Below are 23,386 nucleotides of genomic sequence, written 5' to 3'. Positions count from 1 at the left end.
GAATCATACAAGGTCTGAACTATGCATATCGTTTCTCTCAACATTTCTTAAGGTTATTTTAGGTTTGTTCTTAGCTTTCTTTCTACATAGGCATTTATAGGGTCTGTTGAACGTGACCTCTGTTGAGGGGCATTAAAGATTTCTTAGAGCACTTTAAAATACATTAACTATAACCCATGAAAAGATGATGATCAAATGTTACTTCAATTTCTAGACAATCATTAATTTTTTCCCCTTCTTCCCTGTAAAAGAAAATTAAAATTCATATATATAGCATTTATGTAGATTATAAAGTTTTTTTTTTTTTTTTTTTTTTTTTCTCTTTTGAAAATTTTCAGCTAGTCCGAATATATACAAGTTGATATATATTGAGTATTGGTCACAACCGGTACCTTGGGCATAGTTAATGCAATAATACAATTTTATCCTTTTTGGTAATTTGCATTTGTATTTGCAGTTTTTACCATTTTACCCTTTCTCTCTTTTTTTTTTTAACGCAAGTATTTATCGCTTTCTAAATAAATAGATTGATATACTTCATTTATACGGTTATACGTACCCTCCGAAGAAAGACTCATCTCAAATTTCTCATTTTTCCAATTTAGCCCAAAGCCAAAGTCCAACAAGAAGCAGCTAGCTGGGTCGAGCTAACCAAAGTAACCTGCCCAAGTGGTGGTCACCTAATATTTGGTAAAGCTGGGCTGGGCTGGGCTGGGCTGGGCTTAATATTATGTCCAGTACAGTTGGACGGAAATGACTGAAAAACCCCTAGATCTCTTTCATATCCGTGGACCCTCTGAGATGGTGACCTTATTGGTAAAACATAACTTTTCTATGGGTTGAAAGAAAAAATAAATTTTGTATTTATCTTATCAAAGCTCACTTAAATTTTTAAATTTACAAAAAAAGGTCTCTAATTCACCGGTGAGGTCGTTGATTGCAGTTCAACCTTGCGCACACATCCTTATGGCAAAAATGTCCTCTAAAATTTTGAAACTACAACAATGCTATTATTGAAAGATCTAAAGACTTGATCACTGCTTGAGGCAATTACTAGCATGCAAAACATCAAAATCAGATTTTATTTTGCTTCAACTAATTAAGAATCTATGTGGACCTCCCTCCATGAATATTGAAGAAGATGCCCTAGATTTGGAACTCTTGATGCTGCAGAATCTATGTGGACCTCCATGATTCCCCTTCACCATTAAAGAAGAGACGAAGGAAGATTTGGATTCTGATCTGATGATGGAAAATCAATCCAGAAGTGGGAAAAGCCGAAAAGGGTCAAGAAGTAATCCTCCCAAATGTGGAGATCCAAATTTTAACTCCTATGCCTAGCTTCTCCACCATCTTGCACTACGCCACTGACCCGTATAGACTCATATAACCACCATGGATTCAACCCTCTATGAATCTTTAACGGATATAGGGTTGAACAGAGTCAGGTCTTCACCTCCAAATTCAAGTTCTGCTTGGAGCATCAAAATCCGTTCGCCAGAATTATTGATTGAAGAGAGGGATGATGGGAGGGCATTTTAGTAATTTTCAACTGAGGTGTATTTTGGTATTGTCCATCAACAAGGGTAAAGGGCAAAATGGTCATTTCATTTAAAGTTAGCAAAAAAATAACAATGAATAACTGGTAACTTTTTAAAAGGACTTAGTGTAGGTAGCATGCAATTTTTACTATTTAAGTAGACAATCTAGAGTTTTGACCCAACTTAAATGAATTAAATGAAAAAAAATCTAAATGATTCCAAATAAGCATTTTAGAAAATTGACACTGTGGACCTATTGAATGGAATCCGCATCATCTCCCCCTCGGGGTTTCCGATGTCTTTGTAATCACAGGGGCTCACAGGATTATGTAATAATTTTTTTAAAATATTTTATTATTTTTTACTTATGAACTCCACTGCATTATGTGGTTGTGCTCACGTGACAAAGAGATGATCCGGAATGTTGAATGTGGTGATTCAAAGGACAAAAGATTCCCTTCAAACCTTTTCCTACCTTTGTTTCATTCATTGATTTGATGCTTCATTTCTTTCTTGGCAATTTCTATGTTTTCTCCCATCTTTGGTTTGTTGGGTTACCTTTACTCCCTTCTTAGGTTTGTTAAGACTTTTATGTGACAGAAGAAAGAGTTCAAAACGGCAAATAAGCAAATGTGTTTGATGAGGATAAATGATTCCAAATAAACATTTTAAAAAGTAAAGGCTTAGGCCTACTTGAATGTGGTGATTCACAGGACACTTGGAACTTTTTTATTCACCTTTGTTTCATTCATTGATTTTGATGTTTCATATCTTTCTTGGCAGTTTCTATCTTTTCTCCCTTCTTAGGGCTCTTAGACTTTATTTCGCACTCGATCCTTCTTTTCACCTAATTCGCTGATTTGATGCTTTATATTTTTCTTGTCAATTTCTATCTTTTCTCTGTTCTCCCTCTTAGGGTGGACTTTGTTTGGTTGGTTTATATATTCTCTTTTACTTTCTAGTAAATTTCTTTGTGGATAAAATAAATAAATAAAGAAATAAAACTCAAAAGAAATGGTAGTTCTATATAAAAGGGGGGGAGGTTAACTATTCTATATAAAATACGATTTCATCCCAAATTCTAAGAAGATTCGAATTTTTGACCTCATGTCATAAAGCATTAGTCTTTTTGCCAACTGAGACGATTTTTGTTCGCGCTATCCGCATAGACGTCAAGTTATGACATTGTCACGTAGAACATAAAAGAAGAATTCATGAAATCAACATCAACAACTTTCCTTTTCCTTTTGTTGGATTTGAGCTTGATGAAAGAAATTTACGGCTAAAACTCCCACAGATTAATACATATTTTCTACCAATCCCTAACCTTAACCTCCAAACACATAAGGGATCCTACCTTACCTCTTCAAAGTACAAACCACATCTATGGCGATCTTCTTCTTCTTTTTTCTCTTTTTTCGGTGAAATATCCATCGTGGTCATGATCTTCATGCGAGCTTGTTCTGAGTGCTCTGGGTAAGTAACAACATCACTAGTAACATTCTCGAGAAAAATCTTAAGAACTCCTAAATTGATTTGTTCCTGAGAAGCACTAATTGGATGGAGTTACCACAAGCCGTCACAAAGAAGTATCTGAAATAGGAAAATTTGTAGTTCTCTTTCTCTGCCAAAACTCCATGGAAATCGAGACATACAAGGTGGATTGTGTCAAGGGAGAGGAGGTGGGCTAGTAGGGGTTTAAATGGATCTGATTCAGATCAAGTAGTGGTTATACTATATCCACATCTTATTATATTCGAATTCGAATAATATCCTATCAGTTTTTAGACTGATTCAGATGGTAATCAGACAATTAATTTTTTTAAGTAGATTCTTCTAAATGAGTATGAGAATAGTTTGAATACAACTTTTCGACATCTTTTCCATTTATTTGTAAGAATTAAGTTTGAAATTTAAGAATCTAGTACCTTTGGTATTTATTTTAGAAGAAAATCTAGAAATCTATTTACATATCTCAAATAAAAAATCTATAAATATAAGAAAATAAATCCAAATAAGTAACTTAATCGAATAATTTTATTAGATGAATAACAATTGGTCGAAAATAACATTACTATATCCGCATCTTATTAGCAATCGGATGAATTTGAATTCAGAAGCAAATACGAATTCAAAAACAAATTTCGATTATCCCTTAACACCCATATCTGCTGCGGTTCTCACATTCACAAAATATGATTTCTGCAGTGATTAGGTCTTAGATTTTATTTTGGATTTTTCACCCGCTCTGAAGCATGTTGGATGAAAATTGAACAGCTGTCATAACCTCTTCACGTCCGTGCAGCCGAGGACAGGAAAAAGAAATCCCAACTAAGTCAACCATGTCGTTGCTTAAATTCTCTGCCAGAAAAGAATCTTTGAATGAATTGACGCGGATCTAACTTTATCACTTTCCCAGAAAAAATTGTAAGATCACTTTATTTCCGTTACGTTGCAGTAATTTAACTACTAAAATTTTCACATGAAAAATGTTAAAGTTTTGATCACCGGCCAAGACAAGAGAGGTATTCTATCTTGTGAAACGTTGAAGTTAAAGGCAATAATGTAAAACGTATACTTTATAAGAATAACACAGCATTGAATTAATTAAACCACATCTATGTGACAGTAACTAACTGTGTCCTCTCAGAAGAGAAGGAGAAAAACAAAAAAACCTTCACTCTATCTTCTAGGAATGCAACAATGGCTTCAAGTTCAAAATCCAGCTTTGATCAGCAGCGATGGGTAATTCAAATTCGTCGAACACTTGAAGAAGAGCTCGAAGACGATGCCGGGGTGCCTGTTTGCATCTTCAATGTACCCAGAACTCTTTTGTCTAGCAAGCCAGATTGCTACGTTCCTCAAGAAGTTGCAATTGGTCCATACCATTATTGGAGGCTGGAACTCTATGAGATGGAGAGATTCAAGTTGGCTGCTGCCAAGAGGATTCAAAAACAACTTCAAGGCTTGAAGTTGGAAAACCTCGTTGATCAATTGATGAAACATGATCCAAGGATCCGTGCTTGCTTTCACAAGTACCTTGATTTCAATACTGAAACTCTAGCTTGGATGGTTGCAGTCGATGCATGCTTCTTGCTTGAATGCCTCAAAACTTATGCGATCAAAGATGGCAAAGTTCAAACATCAATCCAACCCACAATGTCAAATTTGGTAGACCATGCAGGAATAAGGAGATCATCGGCTCACAATGCTCTCCTCAGAGATATAATTATGCTCGAGAATCAAATTCCTCTCTTCATATTGAGGAAGATCTTGGAATTCCAGTATTCTTCCTTGGATGAAGCAGATGATTTACTGCATTCCATGCTAATGGGTTTATGCGAAGAGCTTTCTCCATTGAAGATGATTGAGAACTCTTCCAACATCCAAGTCACAGATTGTGCACACTTGCTCGATTCTTTGTACCAAACAATTGTTCCCAAATCCTATCAATCCGATATCGTTGAAGCTTCGGAAGATCAAAAAGCTCCTTCTAATGATGATGAGGAAGAAAAAGTGGAAGATTCAAGTTATTTGAAGAAACTCTTGAAAGTGACATGGAAGCTGCTATCCAAATTAAAAGCAGGCCCTGTAAGGTTCATCAACACGATGTTACTTCCAGGGCTTGTTAGGATAGTGATTAGACTACCTTGGGCAATTATCACTCGTCTACCTGGGTTTTCTATCTTTGCACAGCCTGTGCATGATATCTTCTTTAGTGAAGCTGAAGAAGATATCAAATACGAACATGGAAATTCGAATTCAAATGATCATAACAAGCCTCCTCTGTTAGAAGAGATCAGTATCCCATCTGTGAGTGAGCTCCACAAAGCGGGTATGCGATTTGTAGCCACCAAAGGTGATATCACCACAGTTAGCTTTGATGCAAAAACATTCACACTTCGCCTCCCTAGTGTTAGTTTAGATGTTAACACAGAAGTAGTATTTAGAAACTTGGTTGCATATGAAGCCGCAGATGCAACAAGGCCTCTGGTTTTCACACGTTACATAGAATTAATGAATGGGATTTTAGATACAGAAGAGGATGTGAAACTGCTCAGGGAGAAAGGTATTGTGTTGAACCGTTTGAAGACAGATCAAGAAGTAGCAGAGCTGTGGAATGGTATGAGTAAGTCTGTTAGATTAACCAAAGTGCCCTTCTTGGATATGGTGATTGAAGATGTAAACAAGTATTACAGTGGTAGATGGAAGGTCAAGGCTAAGAAATTCTTGAAGAGTTATGTGTTTGGTTCATGGCAATTCCTGACACTCTTGGCAGCAATTCTCTTCTTGTTGTTGATGACCCTGCAAGCATTTTGCTCTGTATTTGGCTGTGTTGGTATACTTCGTATCAACACAACAATTGGATGAGTCAAGTTACTGTGTCAAGTGGGTTGTGACAAGGCATGCTTAATCAAATACCTATTATAATTACCTCAAAAATTAAATAACATAATCTGCGTTTGTCTTTTTTTAATTCATTTATTGTTTTTGTCCTTGGCTATTTGGGTTTTGGATGCTTAGTGGATTTGCATGAGGTGGATAACCCAACTGCAGAATTTTCAATCATATAAATTCATGATTAGTTTCAGAAGGAAAAGGAAGTGAGAAATTAAAACACGTGACAAATTGATGGGCTGTTTAACCACCCCCCACCCACCCACCCCAAGAAAAAAAAAAATTTGATGGGTTCACTCATGTAACAAACCGGGCCCTAATCACTTCATCCCTTTGAAAGATTGAGCTCGTCTATTTCCAAATATTGTTTCTGTACCCATCTTGTGTCCAATTTCCATGTATTATAACCACAACACATCAATACATATTATGACCCAATGACAAGTCACATGGTACCCTCTCCCTCATAGGGTATAAATAGGCCAAACTGTGAAGAAACCAAGGTCCGAAATTTCTGACTATGTGGCTAGTGACACCACCGACGGTGACATTTCACAGACATGTCGGTGACTTTTGGCAGGGTGTCAATGAAAATTCGACCCCTGATTTCGGGGGTATTTAAGGTTGTTTTGGCTTGAATTTTGTTGTGCAACTTAATTTGAAGCTAATAAATACACTAGGAGCATTATTTTGGCCTAAAACATGACTTAATCTAAAGTTTCTGATTGACAAATGCTCGGCTATGTATGGGCAAAACTAGAAGTTCGGAAAACTCATATAAACTAATGTAAACATGCAAATAGAACATAAATACAAAACTAGTGAAGAGAAGTACTAAAGTCTACAATTCATTATACAATTATGTTGAGTATGTTCTGTTAAATATAATAAATTTGATGATATATCGCAAAAAATTTGACTTTTCACAACATATCGCTGATTATTCGGCAATATATCTTCGACATTTGGTATGTGTCGTGTTGCTAGGGGGAGTCGTGTCACCCCCCCCCCCAACAACAAGGCGATATATCGCCGACACTTTGTACCATGGAAGAAACCTATTGATCATATGTTGTTGTTGGTGAAGAAGTGGTCCACAAAAATCAATTCACTACATCCTTTGAGTGGGGCTCACACTTACTTTTTAAAATCCAAGATTTCAATTGAAAATTTGAGATTTCCGACGAAAATACGGAAATATCGATGAAATTTCATTAGAATTGCAATATACTAATCATTTTCGTTTGGTAAGCATGTTTCATTTTGGTGACCTCAAAATTTTTGAAATCTCACAAGATATTTAATGATGCATATGGGGTATCACAGGGTCCCAGGCTTGGAATGGGCTGAAATTAGTCACATTGATCCAAAACGAGCTAGTGAGAAGAAATCACGTGTTGCGGAGGTGGACATCGTTTTTTTTGCATTTTGTGATCGTTTTAAGGGCGTTTTGGGCATTTTACTATTTTCAATGGCATTTTATTAATTTTGTACTTTTTCCTCGTAGAGTTTCTTGGCACTATAAAATCATGTTTTGTGCATCTTTTGAAAATTAGCTGAATATTGTTATTCTGAAGAAACTTTTGACAGACAGAATTCTTCATTTTTCAATCCATTATTGTGTTTGGCATTGTTTCTTTGTTGTTTTAACATCATTTTGAACCATAGCTAAGAGTGCATAAGCTTTGGGCGGAGACAAACTCAATGACAGTTGTGCTTTTGTTTCAAAATCGCAAAATTGGTAATATATTGTTGGGGAAATAATGATATCATGGGCAATCATATAAGAAAAATGAAGACATACAATCATAAGAATGAAAACTTATCTTATTTTGAATAGCATGAATGATCTCCTTATTGAAAGCATCATTGTATATATCTATTTAATGATGCACAAAAGGTAACGGAGTTGAAACGTGCCGATAGTGGTCAGCACTTTTTTTAAGGTATTTAAATATTTAAACACCCCCGAATTGTGCACACGTGTCAACAATGTGTTTTCACCCCCAAGATCAGTCAACCACGGTGCACTCTATAATTAATGGATTTAGGAATCCGTAAAGTTACATTCACCAATTCGTTTTCTATGACACAATTTAAAGAAAACCAAATCTTTTCAAAACATTCGTGCAAAAATAACAAACTCCTCCCACCTTTATATAAGAGAGCAAGAGACACCATCGAAGGTTGTCTCCAAATGATATATCTCTTCCCTTAAGGCGTGCTTGTTAGCCACCAAACTAGCCTTCCAAAAGATACACCCATTGGGCATCTAGGTGCCTTTTAGGAAAAGACTCAACCTCTAGCAAATGAAAATTTTTGAATTTTCAAGTAAAACTACACAAATTACAACATATACAATTTTGATTTGGGGGCAGAAGCAATATTGAGAGGTTTGGAGCGTGCAAGGGAGCTAAGAGTGGATAACCTTTGTGTGGAGACAGACTCAATAGTAGCATACCTATGGTTTTGTTTCAGAATCGCAAAATTCGACAATCATATGTAATTTATCAATGAAGAGCAGAAGTGAGAAGTTTGGAAAGTGCAAGGAAGCAAGGAATGGATAACCATTGGGTGGAGGCGGACTCAATGGCAGCTTGTTTTATTTTTCAAAATCACAAATTTCCATGGTAATATGTAATTTATTGATTAGGGATAGAAACGATAGTGAGAGGTTTGAAACGTGCCAGAAAGTAGCTAAGGGTAGATAAGCTTTGGGTGGTGGTGGTGGTCAAGACGGCAGCCGTGTGTTTTTGTTTCATAATCGTAAGATTTCATGGTTTGTGTTACAAGATGGTTTTGTATAAGGACACTTGAACAAATTGACATGAAAGATCTCTAACTGTTTTCATGAGACTACCCGGAGCACTGACTGGTTGTTGAAGGCAGTGATAGAATCCCTGGACAATTTAACTCAGAGATGATGATCCAAATTGATCATATTATTGGAGATCGAAAGGGATATTGCTTGGCTAGGCTGTCAAGGTACTGAATGTGACCTTTAAGGAAAAGAATGAACTCATCATGTGGTGACGGCCATTAACTAAGGAAAGCTCATGTGGTCACTGCTCTAATCTACAATCTTCCCAGAACACACACAATATCCATCATCACTGGGCACTTTTGCTTCTATTCTCTGCAAATAAAAATACCTTCCACATGCATCTAGCCGAATGTAGGCTACATATGAAGCAGGCACCAAATAAAACTTACACTGCCATTAGTTTTTCTAATTGAATCTTCAAGAATACAGTAACTTAAATTGTAAGAAAGGTATACATATTGTTAATTTGAGAAAAGGATATGGCACCAGCATTTCTGGGCTCCTAAAATGTGAGTTCAACCTAGATATACTACCCCACCCAGAAATAAAAATGTGAAGAGCATGGCGTTGATCAAGTTACTCTGGTACGTGATGAACAACGACTCTCAAGTCCCTCTCCCGTTGAAGGCTAAGTATTCAAAAGACACAAGAGTTCTTCCTGGATTTTGTCTTTGGAAAAAAAATAATAATAATATAATTAAAAAAGTAAAAATAAAAATAAAAAAAAATAAAAAAAGCACGTGCGTGATTCCATTGGACTGTGGATGGCTTCACTTGTGGTCAAAATAACGCCTGGTAATACAGATACTTTATAGGGTTTTGAAATACCTAACTTGTGTTGTTTTCGATCAACAATTCCATCCAAATGTATTTTAATGGTGTTATGGACCTACTTGTTGTCACTAATCCTGACTATCAGAAGTGTATTTTACACAAAAGATACACCTAGATTCCAAAACATAATTAGGGTTTCCATGTTACCATGCGCTAGTAGTGGTATGTATAATAATTTCCTTGTAACATCTTGGAATTTACCAAAGAGCCGAAAAAGTCATTAAGGGTAGGCTGGCAGTGTCATTTTCTTCTACAGTTGATAAATATTTTAGCTTAGTGAATTTTCACATGAAATGTGTGCAATAAGTCCAAACGCCCACTTTATAAGAACAACAAAGTACAACATTAGTTTGCATCAAAACATCATTTCTGAATCCATAACAGTCTCTTCTTTGGTCTTTCTGAGCTCCAGCAAAATCAAAGGTGTCTGTAACGTTCCCAGAGTTACCGCTGCTACCATGAGCACACCAAGATCAAATTCCAGATTTGATGAATCTGGTTGGGTCTCTCATATCCGTCGAACACTCGATGAAGAGCTTGAAGACGATTCAGGGGTGCCAGTGAGTATCTTCAGTGTTCCCAAATCTCTGTTAGCTAACAAGCCTGATTGCTATGTTCCTCAAGAAGTTGCAATTGGCCCATACCACCCTTGGCGACCAGAGCTTTATGAGATGGAGAGATACAAGGTTGCTGCTGCCAAGAGGGCTCGGAGACATCTCATCCAAAGCCTTGAATTCGACAACCTTGTTGAAAAATTGAAGAAACATGAGAACAGGATCCGTGCTTGCTTTCACAAGTACCTTCAATTGAATGGCGAAACACTAGGATGGATGATGGCAGTGGATGCTTGCTTCTTGCTTGAGTTCCTCCAAGTTTATGCCATCAAAGAAGGTAAACCCATCAAGCCAACTGTGCCTATGATGTCTCATTTGGTGGACCATGAAGGAAGGAAAGCAGCTCATAATGCTATCCTTAGAGATCTCTTTATGCTTGAGAATCAAATTCCTCTCTTCATATTGAGAACGATCTTGGAAGTTCAGTGTTCATCTTTGGATGAAGCAGATGATTTACTGCATTCCATGTTAATGGGTGTATGTAAAGAGCTTCATCCTTTCAAGATGATAGACGACTTGCCCGACTTCCAAGTCACTGATTGTGCTCATTTGCTTGATTCTCTGTACAAAACATTTGTACCCAAATCCGAAGCACAATTCGAAATCACCATCGAAGCTGCTCCTGAAGATCAACATGATAATCCAATGGAGGGTGACAAGAAAGAAGAAAATTTTGGGGATTCTAGTGATGTGAAGAAGCTCTTCAATTATGTATGGAAGCTGCTATCCAAACTAAACAAAACCCCGGTACGTGTCATTAAAACAATCTTACTTTCAAGACCTGTTAGGTTAGTGCTTAAATTACCCTGGACAATCATCACTCGTCTTCCTGTGCTTTCCCTCTTAAAACAACCTGTGGAGTATCTTTTCTCTGCCGGAGATAAAGAAGACGACAAAGCCGAAAACGGAAGTTCGTCGACAGATCACAGCAAGGCTCCTTTGTTGGAGGAGATCAGTATCCCTTCAGCAAGTGAGCTCTACAAATCAGGTATCAGATTTGTAGCCACTAAAGGTGACATCAGTAGCATCAGCTTTGATGCAAAAAAATTCACATTTCGACTGCCCAGTATTAGCTTAGATGTCAACACTGAAGTGGTATTAAGAAACTTGGTTGCATATGAAGCATCACATGCATCAGGGCCATTGTTCTTTACCCGCTATGTTGAATTGATGAATGGGATTATAGATTCAGAAGAGGATGTCAAAGTTCTCAGACAGAAAGGAATTGTCTTGAACCATTTGAACAGTGATCAAGAGGTGAATGAACTATGGAATGGTATGAGTAGGTCAGTAAGATTAAACAAAGTACCCTTCTTGGATAAGGTGATTGAAGATGTCAACAAGTATCACAATGGTAGATGGAGTGTCAAGACAAAGAAATTCTTGAAGAGTTACATATTTGGTTCATGGCAATTCCTCACATTCTTGGCAGCTATTATGCTCTTGTTGTTGACCACTCTGCAAGCTTTCTGCTCCATCTATAGTTGTTCCCGCTTTTTTCATATCGACACTACAACATCTGATTGATTCAGTGTGGTGTGCCTGCTTCTTGTGGTTATTGATCATTATGTGTTCTTGTTGTTTGTCTGTGATTGGTGGTTAATGGCGAGTTCTACAGATTTTTTTTTTCTTTTTCTTCCCAAGGGAAAAGACTTGTGGTTTGTTCATGCTTTTAATTTTCTTGTAAATTAATTTCATTAATTACAATGGAGATGAGATTGCAATGATGAAAATAATTCATGGTGGGGTTGTGATAAAGAATGCTTAATTCATTGATTATTATTAGTCATTTGATATCATTATTTCAAGATCAAATAAACTAATCTTGCTTATACATAATATTTTTCTTGTAACTGTCATTAGCTGGGTACTTAGCCACTTGCTAAAGCGACTAGCATAATCATGATTATCTCGGTAATACTCAATGGAAGACAAATTGCTTTTGAGATTAAATATGTTTTAGGGTAGTTAGATAGTACCAGAATGCTCTTTAATTACAAATTCCTTGCTTTACAGATAGGTTAGTCTGTGGATTGAGGATAGGGATCCCAACTCCATCAATTTATCTTGGAATCTTTCTTTTTAGTTCTTTATTCAATTTTAAAATACGTATATATCAATTGAAAAAAAAACTATTCGTTAAGCTTGTAAACCAACCCATTCAAAGGTTACTAATTAATTGAAATGATCACCTTTGTGTCTCTGAATTCAATCCCTTGTGGAGAGGAATATACCTGATGTCCAATCATTGTTTAAGTAGAGATTCACTGAGAATTCATACTAAAGCAATAGATTTCTAATTATAATTAAGGTGAAATATCAACAGAAGCTCAAAAATTGTACTTTAGAAAATTTGTTTGGGAAAACTACAAGATTATCCACTCTCAGCTTTCCTTTTACAAAAGTGTCTACAACGAGTTTAACTTTACAAACCTAATCAATTTTGGCTTTAAGTTTAGAATATTATCGTAAATCATCTCATCCTCTCGACCACTATCTTCTGGAGGCTGCCATTGTTGCAGTCTCCTTTACCATCAATGGAGCCACCCCACTTCCATGTTCTACCACACAGCCCCTTCTTTTGATTGGGATGGAGAAAGAATCTTCATGTAATTGAGCTTCACCTATTAGATGATGATCGAACGAGAATTCATGAGAAAAAAGCTGAGGAATAATTGAAATTCTTTAAGATTTCAGTGACTGAAACCCCAATATTTACCCATCTTGTATCTGTACCAGTATATTATACAACTAAAACATCAATCTGAACGAAACCATTGAACCAGTTCGAGTCTCCAGATGCTATTCTGCAAGGATGATAGAAACCAGGAAGAGCAAGATTAGAAAAGGAAAGCTGCTTTCCAAGATGATGAAAGCAGTTGGCCTGACTACTGGTCAAAAAAAAAAAAAAAAAAAGCTCTCGCCCTTACTATCATGAAGAATGGATCGGAAATCTCAAGAATACCATTCTTCCCCAGCTTCGCCGCTCCATGCCATCGTCTTCACTCTTCAGCCAGGCTCCTGTGTACCCACGTCGATATTTTCCACCGCAATTGTCAAGACTATTATGAACCTCTTGACCTTGCCGCCTCTGACAACCGACTTCTTAACGAGACCAAAGAACTGATCAGTTTTTTGAGGGGAAAAAAATATACTAAAACCATTGTCTTCGTCTTCGTGACAACAATTAGTATGCTTATGATCAATTTTGCTTCAAAATTTTAATTAACATCAGAACTCTTTAGAGGTTCTTTCATCTTCCATCACCACCATTCGCGTTCGTGGATGTCGGAGTTTTGAAGCAAAGAAAGGCAGGGACGTATGTCTTTGGATGGGTTGGAGGATTTACTGGGCGAAAATGACATAATAAGAGCCTGTTGGGTTATCCGAATCTAGGGATTTATCCCTACATTGATGAATCAGAGATTTAATACTTAAAAACATGAACCGACTCACTTTTGGGTATTGAGCGAAATTCATGGATTCCATTCTTAAGATGGATGAAAATTTACGGATTCACATAGAGTAATTGGACTGAATTCTACAAACTGTGATAGATTTGAAGCTAATCAAACAGTTATTTTTTTTAATATGGTCAATGCAAGATTATTTTAGTGATAAAATCCATATTTCTTAATGGAAAGGTAGTAGAATCAACCCTTGCAAACAACATTTTGAATATTAAAAAAAGCATGAGTTCCACAAAGGAAAAAAAAAATTGAATCATAAATCTATAGATTTTAAATTCATGTAACCAAATATGCCCCTAAAAGAAGGAGAAACACTGTTTTTACTAGTTTTGTAAACCTAAACTTCTTATTGTCTTATTTGTAAATTGAAATAAAGAAACAGTGGTTAGTTCTATTAAGTGAAATTCAATAATAGTGCCAATGCAGGATTGGTAGATTGGTAGAGTGGTAGAGAGATCAATACTTCTCAGTGGAGAGGGCATGATTAATTTTGTAATTTTTCCAATTTGTTTCATGTTACATTTCACAACCAATTTAAATTCTTATATGTTGAAAATTATTTAATGTTCCATTCCATTAAAAGACAAAAAATTTAAATTTTTATTAATAAATACAATTTTATGTTGACTTTTTTGATTTTACTAGGCTGGTGCTGATGTGGTGGTGTCTTTGATACTCAATGTTGATGTCCGATGAACATCACGTAGATTCCATTAAATCTCAATTGCACTAAAAAATGATTCAGCTCCTATCAAAGAAAAAATGATTTATTTCACTTAAATTTGTATAACCTGCACTTGTCTTTTGTGTGGCTGAGTTTTTATGAAATTCATGTGGTGGTAGCTATCCAATGGTCGATTAGCATCATAGGCATCACATTAGACTCACCAGCTTAACAAGATTTAACTTTTTCGGGATAACTTTTTCACATTTTTACACCAAAACAAGAGGAGTAGTAGCAGAAGGTAAATGAAAATGAGTTAAAGAGCTCCAGTTGGTGGTTTGGTTTGATTACCTCTAGTTGACAAGATGATTTTGCTTCTTTAATTTATTTTGAAAAAGAAATAAGGATATTATCACTGTAAAGTAAAGTAGAGGAGTTTGAGTCTTCTCCTTCAAAGGGGAAGTCAAGTGTAGAATTCTAATCCAAGATTTAATATCATATGTTATTGCATTTTATAACTGGTATTCATCGAGATTCCCTCTAAAAAAGAGCCCAATACAAACTATAGAGACCAACTAGGGAAAACCGACATTAAATAAAGAAGTAAACTACAACTCAATATCAAAGGGGTCTATTATATATATATATATATATATATATATATATATATATATATATATATATATCAAAGGGGTCTGTCTAGCATGCGTCTTCCTTTTTAAAAAAGACTTGATTGTCTTATATGTTCATCTCTTTAATGGGTTATCCTAGTAGTTTCCCGGAATCAACATGTCCAACTTACTTTTTACAAATTGATGTTTTTGGTAGAAAGATTATTTATTCAGTAATGCAAGCAGAGCTTGAAACATTTTACTTAGAGATCAAGAATCTACGGATCAGATTTTAAGCATTTTTTCTCATTCGCTAAAAACAAGACCATCCTTACTAGAGAATCTACTACAACATTTGTGTCTAGAAATTGAGGCCGCTGAAAATTAGTCCTGGGAAGAGAGCAAGCCTCTAATGTCCTTTAAGGATCTTGTATAGCTCCAATTATTTTACTCTCTTTCTCACTCTCTCTCTTCTTCTTCTTTTTTTCCATCCCACACACAATCGTTGTCCATGGTCAATAGTAGTTGGGCTACTGAGCCCACTCGAACCAGAACTCCAATATGGGCCCAGCCCAGCTCTGCACATCTTATGCCTTACAACATCACAGATTCACAGCCCCCAGTAGCAGCTGCCAGCCTAATACTTGGGGCCTTTTGGAACATGAGACTGGATTAATGAAATCCTAACCAAGTCTTACTTCAGAGTTCTGAAGCATTTTGGGGTATGTTAGTAGTTTCGCAGATGGCTATGAGTTGGGAATCTTTACCAGCAACACCATCTTCCTTCTTGAATGTGCTGTGAAAGAGTGTGAGAGAGAGTACGAATCGCATCCATGTCGGAGACTCTAGGACCGTTACATCCTTGTCAAGTTGGGTAGGAACTAGGACCGTTACATCCTCCAAAACCGACAATTATATGTCATAACGGTTTGAAATTTAAAAATCAGCCGTAAATAATGTTCCTTCCTATATTTTCTCCCCTAAGGTGTAACTGTGTAAGTCACCGTGGGAGCCCAACGAAATCTATGGGTAATACATCTTGTGGGCCCAGTTGACACATGGCACAAAACCCAGTGGGTCCCGCCACTTAAATGTAGTGGGGAACGACTTCAATGTCCACGTTACGAGAGAGGGAGGGAGAGGGAGTTCTACAGTTCTACTTCTACTCTAATAAATGAATTCGTTGACTCGACTCATGAGACGATCTGGCTTCCCCTCTTGCTCCCCTGACTCGTCTCCTTGTGTGGGGAAGGGACCCATTTTCAGTAAAGCGCGTAAACTGTAACTTCGTTACCTGTTAGCTGGCTTTGCCATTCTGCTCTCTTCTGCTCTCTTCACAATGCTTATAAGATTAGAAACTTAGTGATAGGAGGTGGACAGAGGAGCCAATAATGCCATTTTTCAGAGATCATGGTATTCAGGCTCCTCTTCTTCTTTTTTCAGTTACCCTTCTTCTCTTCGTTTCCACAACCGCCTACTCATTCTCTGATGGAATTATTCAGTCTCAACGTCGTCTTCAAGAGAGATCCGATTCAGGTAACTTTCGAGGCCTATTCTTCCATTACTTTGAACCCTTTTTGTTAATTACAAAATGGGCGGGAAATGGTTCTGAAATGGGCTTTCGTTTTCCCTTTCCTCCCTCAATTTTTCAATTTGCAGGGTTGATTGATGATGAAATATCTAGTGCGTTCATTCACTGGGGAACCAGGAGGTTCGCTATTGAGGGAAATGATACAGCCAATTCCTCATTTCTTATATTTGCTGAGCATAGAACATATAGGAGAGACCCTCTCAATGGGTTCAAGTATTATACTGGTGGATGGAATCTCAAGAACAAACATTACTTTGCTGTGAGTTCCTTCATTGCTGAATTGATTAACTATCACCTGTGCTTATTGTTGGCTGATTCCCCGATGCTTATTATGCATAAATGAAGCAATTTCCCAATTTTCATGGTTTGTGAAATATCTCAGCCTTGATTGACCAATTTTCTAAGTTATTTGGTGAATATGGTTCCATACAACCACTGAAGTTTGCATTTGGATTCAGTCTGTAGGTTTTACTGCTGCTCCTTTCTTCATTGTTGCTGCAATCTGGTTCGTGGGTTTTGGGATATGCTTGTCCTGCATCTGTATATATCATTCCTGTCTCCGGCGACCACCACAATATGGCTACTCCAAAATTGCTTATATACTCTCCCTCATATTTCTCATCATCTTTACTATTGCTGCAATGTAGGTTCCTTTCTCAATTTTTTTTGGCTTCTCTCCTTTAGATTCTTTGCTTAATGTGTGTTTGTCTAAATTGTGTGACCCCCACCTTTATTTCATTCCATTGTTTCAGCGTTGGATCCATAGTTTTGTACACCGGCCAGGGAAATTTTCATGGGAGTATTATGGATACAATGGATAATGTTTTGATGCAAGCAGATACCATCGTAGATAACCTTAAAAATGTTTCAGAATATCTTAACTCTTCAAAGAATATTGGGGTGAATAATGTTTTCATAACCTCAGATCTCCAAACCAAGATCAATCAAACTGACGCGATGATTAGTAATTCTACGGGCACTCTTTTTAATCGTGCCACTGGGAATTCAAACAACATAGAACGAGCAGTGAATATCATGTAAACAACTAAACACTAATGCTTTTATGAATTTAATTCTGTTTCAGACAATGTTTATGCTTTGTTTTAGTATTAAGTTAATCCCTTGTTGTGCAATGCAGGAGACTGACTCTTATTATAGTCGCTGCTGTGATGTTGGTCTTGGCATTTGTTGGTTTTTGTAAGCCTATTCTTATATTCAGCCACACACTTGATATTTAATCTCCAATTTATAGATTTTTTTGGGTTATCTATAATGTTCTTATTTTGATAATCTGTTGCAGTATTGTCTGTTCTCGGCATGCAGTTTCTTGTGAACATGTGAGTGATTAAATATTATGAGATTTCTTGATCATTCCTTTCTCCATTTGTCATCGCCTATATCTTCTTGATGCTTTTACAATAATTGTTGCAGAATGGTGATTATTGGATGGATTCTTGTAGCAGGCACATTTATTTTATGTGGTGTGTTTCTTCTGCTCCACAAGTAAGTTTATTTAGTAAGAATAGTGTTGATGCTTAAATAAATTTATTATTTTTTATTTAGATCTCCAGGCAGCTAATGTTGGGATCTGAAATTCTTTGTTAGGATATGCTGCTTTACGACTATTTTTTATTTCCACCAAAACTAGCTTTTCTCGAAACAGGATTCACCAAGGATCATACATCCTACATATGAAATCATATTTTTCACCATGAAGCATATGAAATAAAATGATTTGCATTTCTAATATGAAATTGTTCCCTTTCCTTGCAGGATCCCTTCCCAAAATCCTACTTTAACATTGTCTTGTATAAGCTTGAAACCACCTATACATTAAACATCATTTTGTGATTTGAACTGACCAAAGAAAAATATGAAAGGTCAACCTGCTCAATCAACCTGCTCAATCAATTGAATGATTCTTAGGCTTGAAACTTCTCGTCATCTTCTGATGTTTCAATAATCATGATTTATTGTAAAGTTCCTTCATAGTCTCTTGTTCTTGAAATAATTGCCTCTGCTTTCTGAAGTTGATAACCAATTAATCTATCTCCATAGTTCTGACCTGCTCATATCTTTCTCTCATAGCTGGAGTAGTACCAGGCCCAACAGTTTTTGCTTGTTTATCTCTCTCTTATAATTTTAGTGGTGGCAGACTACTTCTCTTTTCTTTAAAAAAAAAAAAAAGGAAAACGTGCTTCATGGATTATTAGTCAAGCGTTTTCCCCTTATAAAATAGGGGACACAGTGTGACATACTCCAACGACAACATTTGCTACTACTGTTCAACTCTTGAACAAAATAAGGAGAAAGAATTCAATTTCTCATAGAAAGAGAAGAGACGATTTTAGCTTCCAAAGTACTAGAGCCATGAGAAAAGAAATTCTCAGAGAGCTCATATGTAGGTAGGGACTGAAACCATCTTCATCTTCCTTCTAAATGGATGACACATAGTGAGGGAGGAGAGATGAGTCAGAAGACTTGAAACTTTTCTTCCCTCTTTTCCTTTCGAAGCAATTGCTCTCATCACCATCCTCCTCATTTTTTGTATTGGTTGACTTCATCCCATGCCTGAAATGAACATCTCATCACTTAAAATCTTGCATCTTGAACCTAGCCAGAACATCATCAATGTAGTGAGCCAAAAATTTATAGGGCCCCAAACATTGGGAGTCCATCAGTGACTAAAAACTTTCCAATTCACATTTGCTTTTACAAGTGAGGGAATCAATTGTAGCATCAATGATTATGGAAAGGCAACTGAAAACAAATTGATGTATTGTCTCATAGATTGCACCGTGTGTGTGAACCAGAAACATAGAGACATCATACAAGAGATGATGGACCATTGAAAAACATATATACTTCATCACTATATAATGCTGCTGTTACTTCTTAATCTAAGCTCCAAGTATATGTTAGGAAAAGCTAATTCTCTAAGCAAACCAGGGTTGCACCTGTTTATAAGAAAATTTGAGTCTACTTCTATTTTCATTTAGATTCATATTCATTGCAGTTTTATTGTGCGTGTATGTAATTCCTTTGTGCTCTGCATATGATTGTTGGGTATATTATCTTTAGGCTTCCTGACCTTAGAAAGAAGTTTTCCTGTAATAAGTGTTTGTCAAACATTCAATGAAAATGGAAGTCTAATTCAGTTTCTTCTTGTGTACTAGTGTTGTTGGGGACACTTGTGTTTCAATGAATGAATGGGTCCAAAACCCTACTCTCAAAACGGTTCTAGATGATATTCTCCCCTGTGTGGACAATGCAACAGCCAGTGAATCCTCGTTACGAAGCAAGCAAGTTACTTATCAATTGGTAGATGTGGTGAACAACTACATTGGCAATGTCTCCAACAAAAACTTCCCTCCCTACTATAAACAGTTATATTACAATCAATCTGGTCCCTTGATACCTCTCCTCTGCAACCCATTTCTTCCCAACTTGATGGATAGGAAATGTGTTGTTGGAGAAGTGGAATTGGCCGATGCAACACAGGTATTGAGCTAACACACATAACCTAACACTAGCAACTGAAGAACTGTTCAAACTAACTACTTATGGTGCTTCATGCAGGTTTGGAAGAAATATGTATGTGAGGTGTCAGCAGATGGGATTTGTATAACAGAAGGTCGGATGACCCCCACCATCTATAACCAAATGGCAGCTTCAGTGAATATAAGTTATGGGCTGTATCGCTATTCTCCATTCCTAGTTCAGCTGCAAGACTGCACCTTTGTGCGAAATGCATTCACAGAAATCAACAAGGACCATTGTCCTGGACTTAGGCGATTCAGTAAATGGGTCTATGCCGGATTGGTGACAGTGTCAGCTTCAGTGATGCTATCTTTGATCTTCTGGGTAATCTATGCTCGAGAGAGAAAACACCGTGTCTACACTAAACAGTATGATGTTGATCATCAACAAACCAAACAGCATGATGTGAACAATGAAAAAGAACATAAAGCCTCTTCAGAAGTTCCAGCTTAGCTCATCTTTTTAAAGTCATCGTGAATTTTGTTCCTATGGTACTTTAATAGAGTTTTTTACATTTTAGTCATTTAAAATGGTCCAAAACTCGTGTTTACCAAAGTACTTTCTAGTGAAATTAAAAGAGATAAATATACTAAAATACCTTTGTTTCTCATACCATACTTAACTTACCTATCTTTTCCTTCACCCCGCTGGAAATCACCCAACACTGTCCCTCACTAGAAACTACCCACTTTGCTTGTGGAATAAGACCTTGGAAGTCTTAGGTTAAACCCTGCAGAACCCAAATCAGGGTCATCGTTGGAGAATTTGGGCATGAATTGATTCTCCATGTTAGGGTTTTTCATCCACTGATAGGGGCTTTTTAGCCAAGCAGTTGCGGATCCAATTAAACAAGGTTTTCAGACAGCAGTCAATTCTTAATTTCAGTTTTCAATTTTCATCTTGACTATAAACAATGAGAATAGTAAAGGTGAAGTAACTGAAAGATTATATTAATTGTTGAAATTGTAAAATCACTCTTAAGCTGATTCTGACAAAAATGCCGATCCAGATCCTTTTCACTTCCCCTACTTGCTTTTGGGATGATAATAAGCCCCTGATTTCCTCAATGTTTTTCAAGCTTTCAAAAATTGAATGTTACATTTTTTTTTTTTTTTTTTGTCTTACACATATTGCCATAAAAGATGACCATTATGCCCTCAAGAACTTTAACCTTTTCATTAGGAACAGCTCAACTCAGTGCCCGAGCTATAATTCAGATTCAGTTGGACAACGGACCGTGAGGTATTTTCTCCAGGAAAATCCTCCAAAACCGACAATTTTTGACGGTTTTAAATTTAAAAATCAGTTGGGCCGTTATCCGATCCCAAAATAAAATTTAAAAATCAGTCGTAGATAATTTTGGAATGGAAAAAAAGAGGAAGGAGAATGTGATAGGAGGACTACGGAGGAGCCATAGCCCATAATGCCATGTTTCAGAGATCATGGTATTCAACCTCCTCTTCTTCTTTTTTCAGTTACCCTTCTTCTCTTCTTTTCCACAACCGCCTACTCATTCTCTGGTGGAATTATTCAGTCACAACGTCTTCAAGAGAAACCCGATTCAGGTGACTTTCGAGGCCTATTTTTCCATTACTTTGAACCCTTCTTGTTAATTTCAAAATGGGCTTTTGTTTTCCCCTTCTCCCATCTCTTTTCAATTTGCAGGGTTGATTGATGAGGAACTATCTGGTGGGTTCCTTCCCTGGGGAACCAGGAGGTCCGTCATTGAGGGAAATGGTACAACCAACTCCTCATTTCACATATTTGCTGAGCATAGAACATATAGGAAAGACCCTCTCAATGGGTTCAAGTATTATACTGGTGGATGGAACCTCAAGAACAAACATTACTTTGCTGTGAGTTCCTAAATTGCTGAATTGATTAACTATCACCTGTGTTTATTTTTGGCCGATTCCCCGATACATTTTATGCATAAATGAAGCAATTTCCAAATGTTCATGGTTTCTGAAATATCTCAGCTTTGATTAGCTAATTTGTTCCATACAACCACTAAAGTTTGCTTTTGAATTCAGTCCGTAGGTTTTACTGCTGTTCCTTTCTTCATCATTGCTGCAATCTGGTTAGTGGTTTTTGGGATATGCTTGTCCTGCATCTGTATTTGTTGTTGCTGTCACCGAAGACCACCACGATATGGCTACTCCAACATTGCTTGTACTGTCTCCCTTGTATTTCTCATCATATTTACTATTGCTGCAATGTAGGTTCATTTCTTTTTAAGAAAAAGAAGAAGAAAAATGGCTTCTTTCCTGCAGATTCTTTGCTTGATATCTGTTTGTCTAACTTGTGTGACCAACCCCCTGGGGGTATTTCATTCCATGGTTTCAGCATTGGATCCATAGTTTCGTTCACCGGCCAGAGGAAATTTCATGGGAGTATTGTGGATACAATGGATTATGTTTTGATGCAAGCAGATATTGTCGTAGATAACCTTAGGAATGTTGCAGTATATCTTGCCTCTTCAAAGAATACTGGGTTGAATAATGTCTTCATGACCCCAGATCTCAGAACCAAGATCGATCAAGATGACGCGATGATTAGTAATTCTATGGGCACTCTTTTAAATCGTGCCACTGATAATTCAAATCAAATAAAAGGAGGGGTGACTACCATGTAAACACTAATGCTTTTAAGAATTTTAATTCTGTTTCAGACAATGTTTATGCTTTGTTGGAGTATCAAATTAGTCTCCTGTTGTGCAATGCAGGATAAAGGCTCTTAATATACTTGCAGCTGTGATGTTGGGGTTGGCCCTTGTTGGTTTTCGTAAGCCTATTCATATCTTTAGCCACACACTTGATGATTGATTCTCCAATTTATAGATGTTTGTGTGTTATCAATAATGTTTTTATTTTCGATTATCTATTGCAGTATTGTCTGTTTTCGGCATGCAGTTTCTTGTGTACATGTGAGTGATTATATATTATGAGATCTCTTGATCATTCCTTTCTATCCATTTGCTGTCACATATCTGTTTCAATTTCTTATTGATGCTTTTGCAATAATTGTTGCAGATTGTTGATCATTGGATGGATTCTTGTAGCATGCACATTTATTCTATGTGGTGTATTTCTTCTGCTCCACAAGTAAGTTTATTAGTTAGAATCGGTTAAATGTACAAAAGCATTTATTATTCTTTATGTAGATCTCCAGGCAGCTAACAAATCAAGTCTACTTCTATTTTCATTCAGATTCATATTTATTGCAGTTTTTATTGTGTGTATCTAATTCCTTTGTGCTCAGCATATTATTTGTTGGGTATATCATCCTTAGGCTTCCTC

General features: G+C 36.7%; 2 protein-coding genes and 1 pseudogene across 2 annotated transcripts; all 3 read left to right on the top strand.

The window, feature by feature from the left end:
- The first annotated feature begins 4,222 nt into the window (after nucleotides 1–4,222).
- LOC149025293 (putative UPF0481 protein At3g02645) lies at nucleotides 4,223–5,912 on the top strand. The gene has a single exon (XM_089143562.1). It carries the CDS (start codon nucleotides 4,245–4,247, stop codon nucleotides 5,910–5,912), a length of 1,668 nt encoding a protein of 555 aa, XP_088999688.1. The 5' UTR covers nucleotides 4,223–4,244.
- Nucleotides 5,913–9,968: 4,056 nt separating this feature from the next.
- LOC149025292 (putative UPF0481 protein At3g02645 pseudogene) lies at nucleotides 9,969–12,033 on the top strand (annotated as a pseudogene).
- A 4,152-nt stretch (nucleotides 12,034–16,185) lies between these two features.
- Nucleotides 16,186–20,886, top strand: LOC149025291 (uncharacterized). The gene is made up of 9 exons (XM_089143106.1): nucleotides 16,186–16,492; nucleotides 16,616–16,806; nucleotides 17,006–17,190; nucleotides 17,300–17,584; nucleotides 17,686–17,744; nucleotides 17,848–17,884; nucleotides 17,979–18,050; nucleotides 19,724–20,048; nucleotides 20,127–20,886. Exons 1-9 carry the CDS (start codon nucleotides 16,348–16,350, stop codon nucleotides 20,538–20,540), a joined length of 1,713 nt encoding a protein of 570 aa, XP_088999232.1. The 5' UTR covers nucleotides 16,186–16,347; the 3' UTR covers nucleotides 20,541–20,886.
- The last annotated feature ends 2,500 nt before the right edge of the window (nucleotides 20,887–23,386 follow it).

The sequence above is a fragment of the Hakea prostrata genome, chromosome 2 (genome assembly GCF_041222555.1).
Source record: "Hakea prostrata isolate BN-2017 chromosome 2, UWA_Hpros_2, whole genome shotgun sequence".
In the NCBI taxonomy this organism is placed as follows: Eukaryota; Viridiplantae; Streptophyta; class Magnoliopsida; order Proteales; family Proteaceae; genus Hakea; species Hakea prostrata.
The sequence above is the reverse complement of the archived record's forward strand: the minus strand, read 5'-3'. Positions and strand labels throughout refer to the sequence as shown.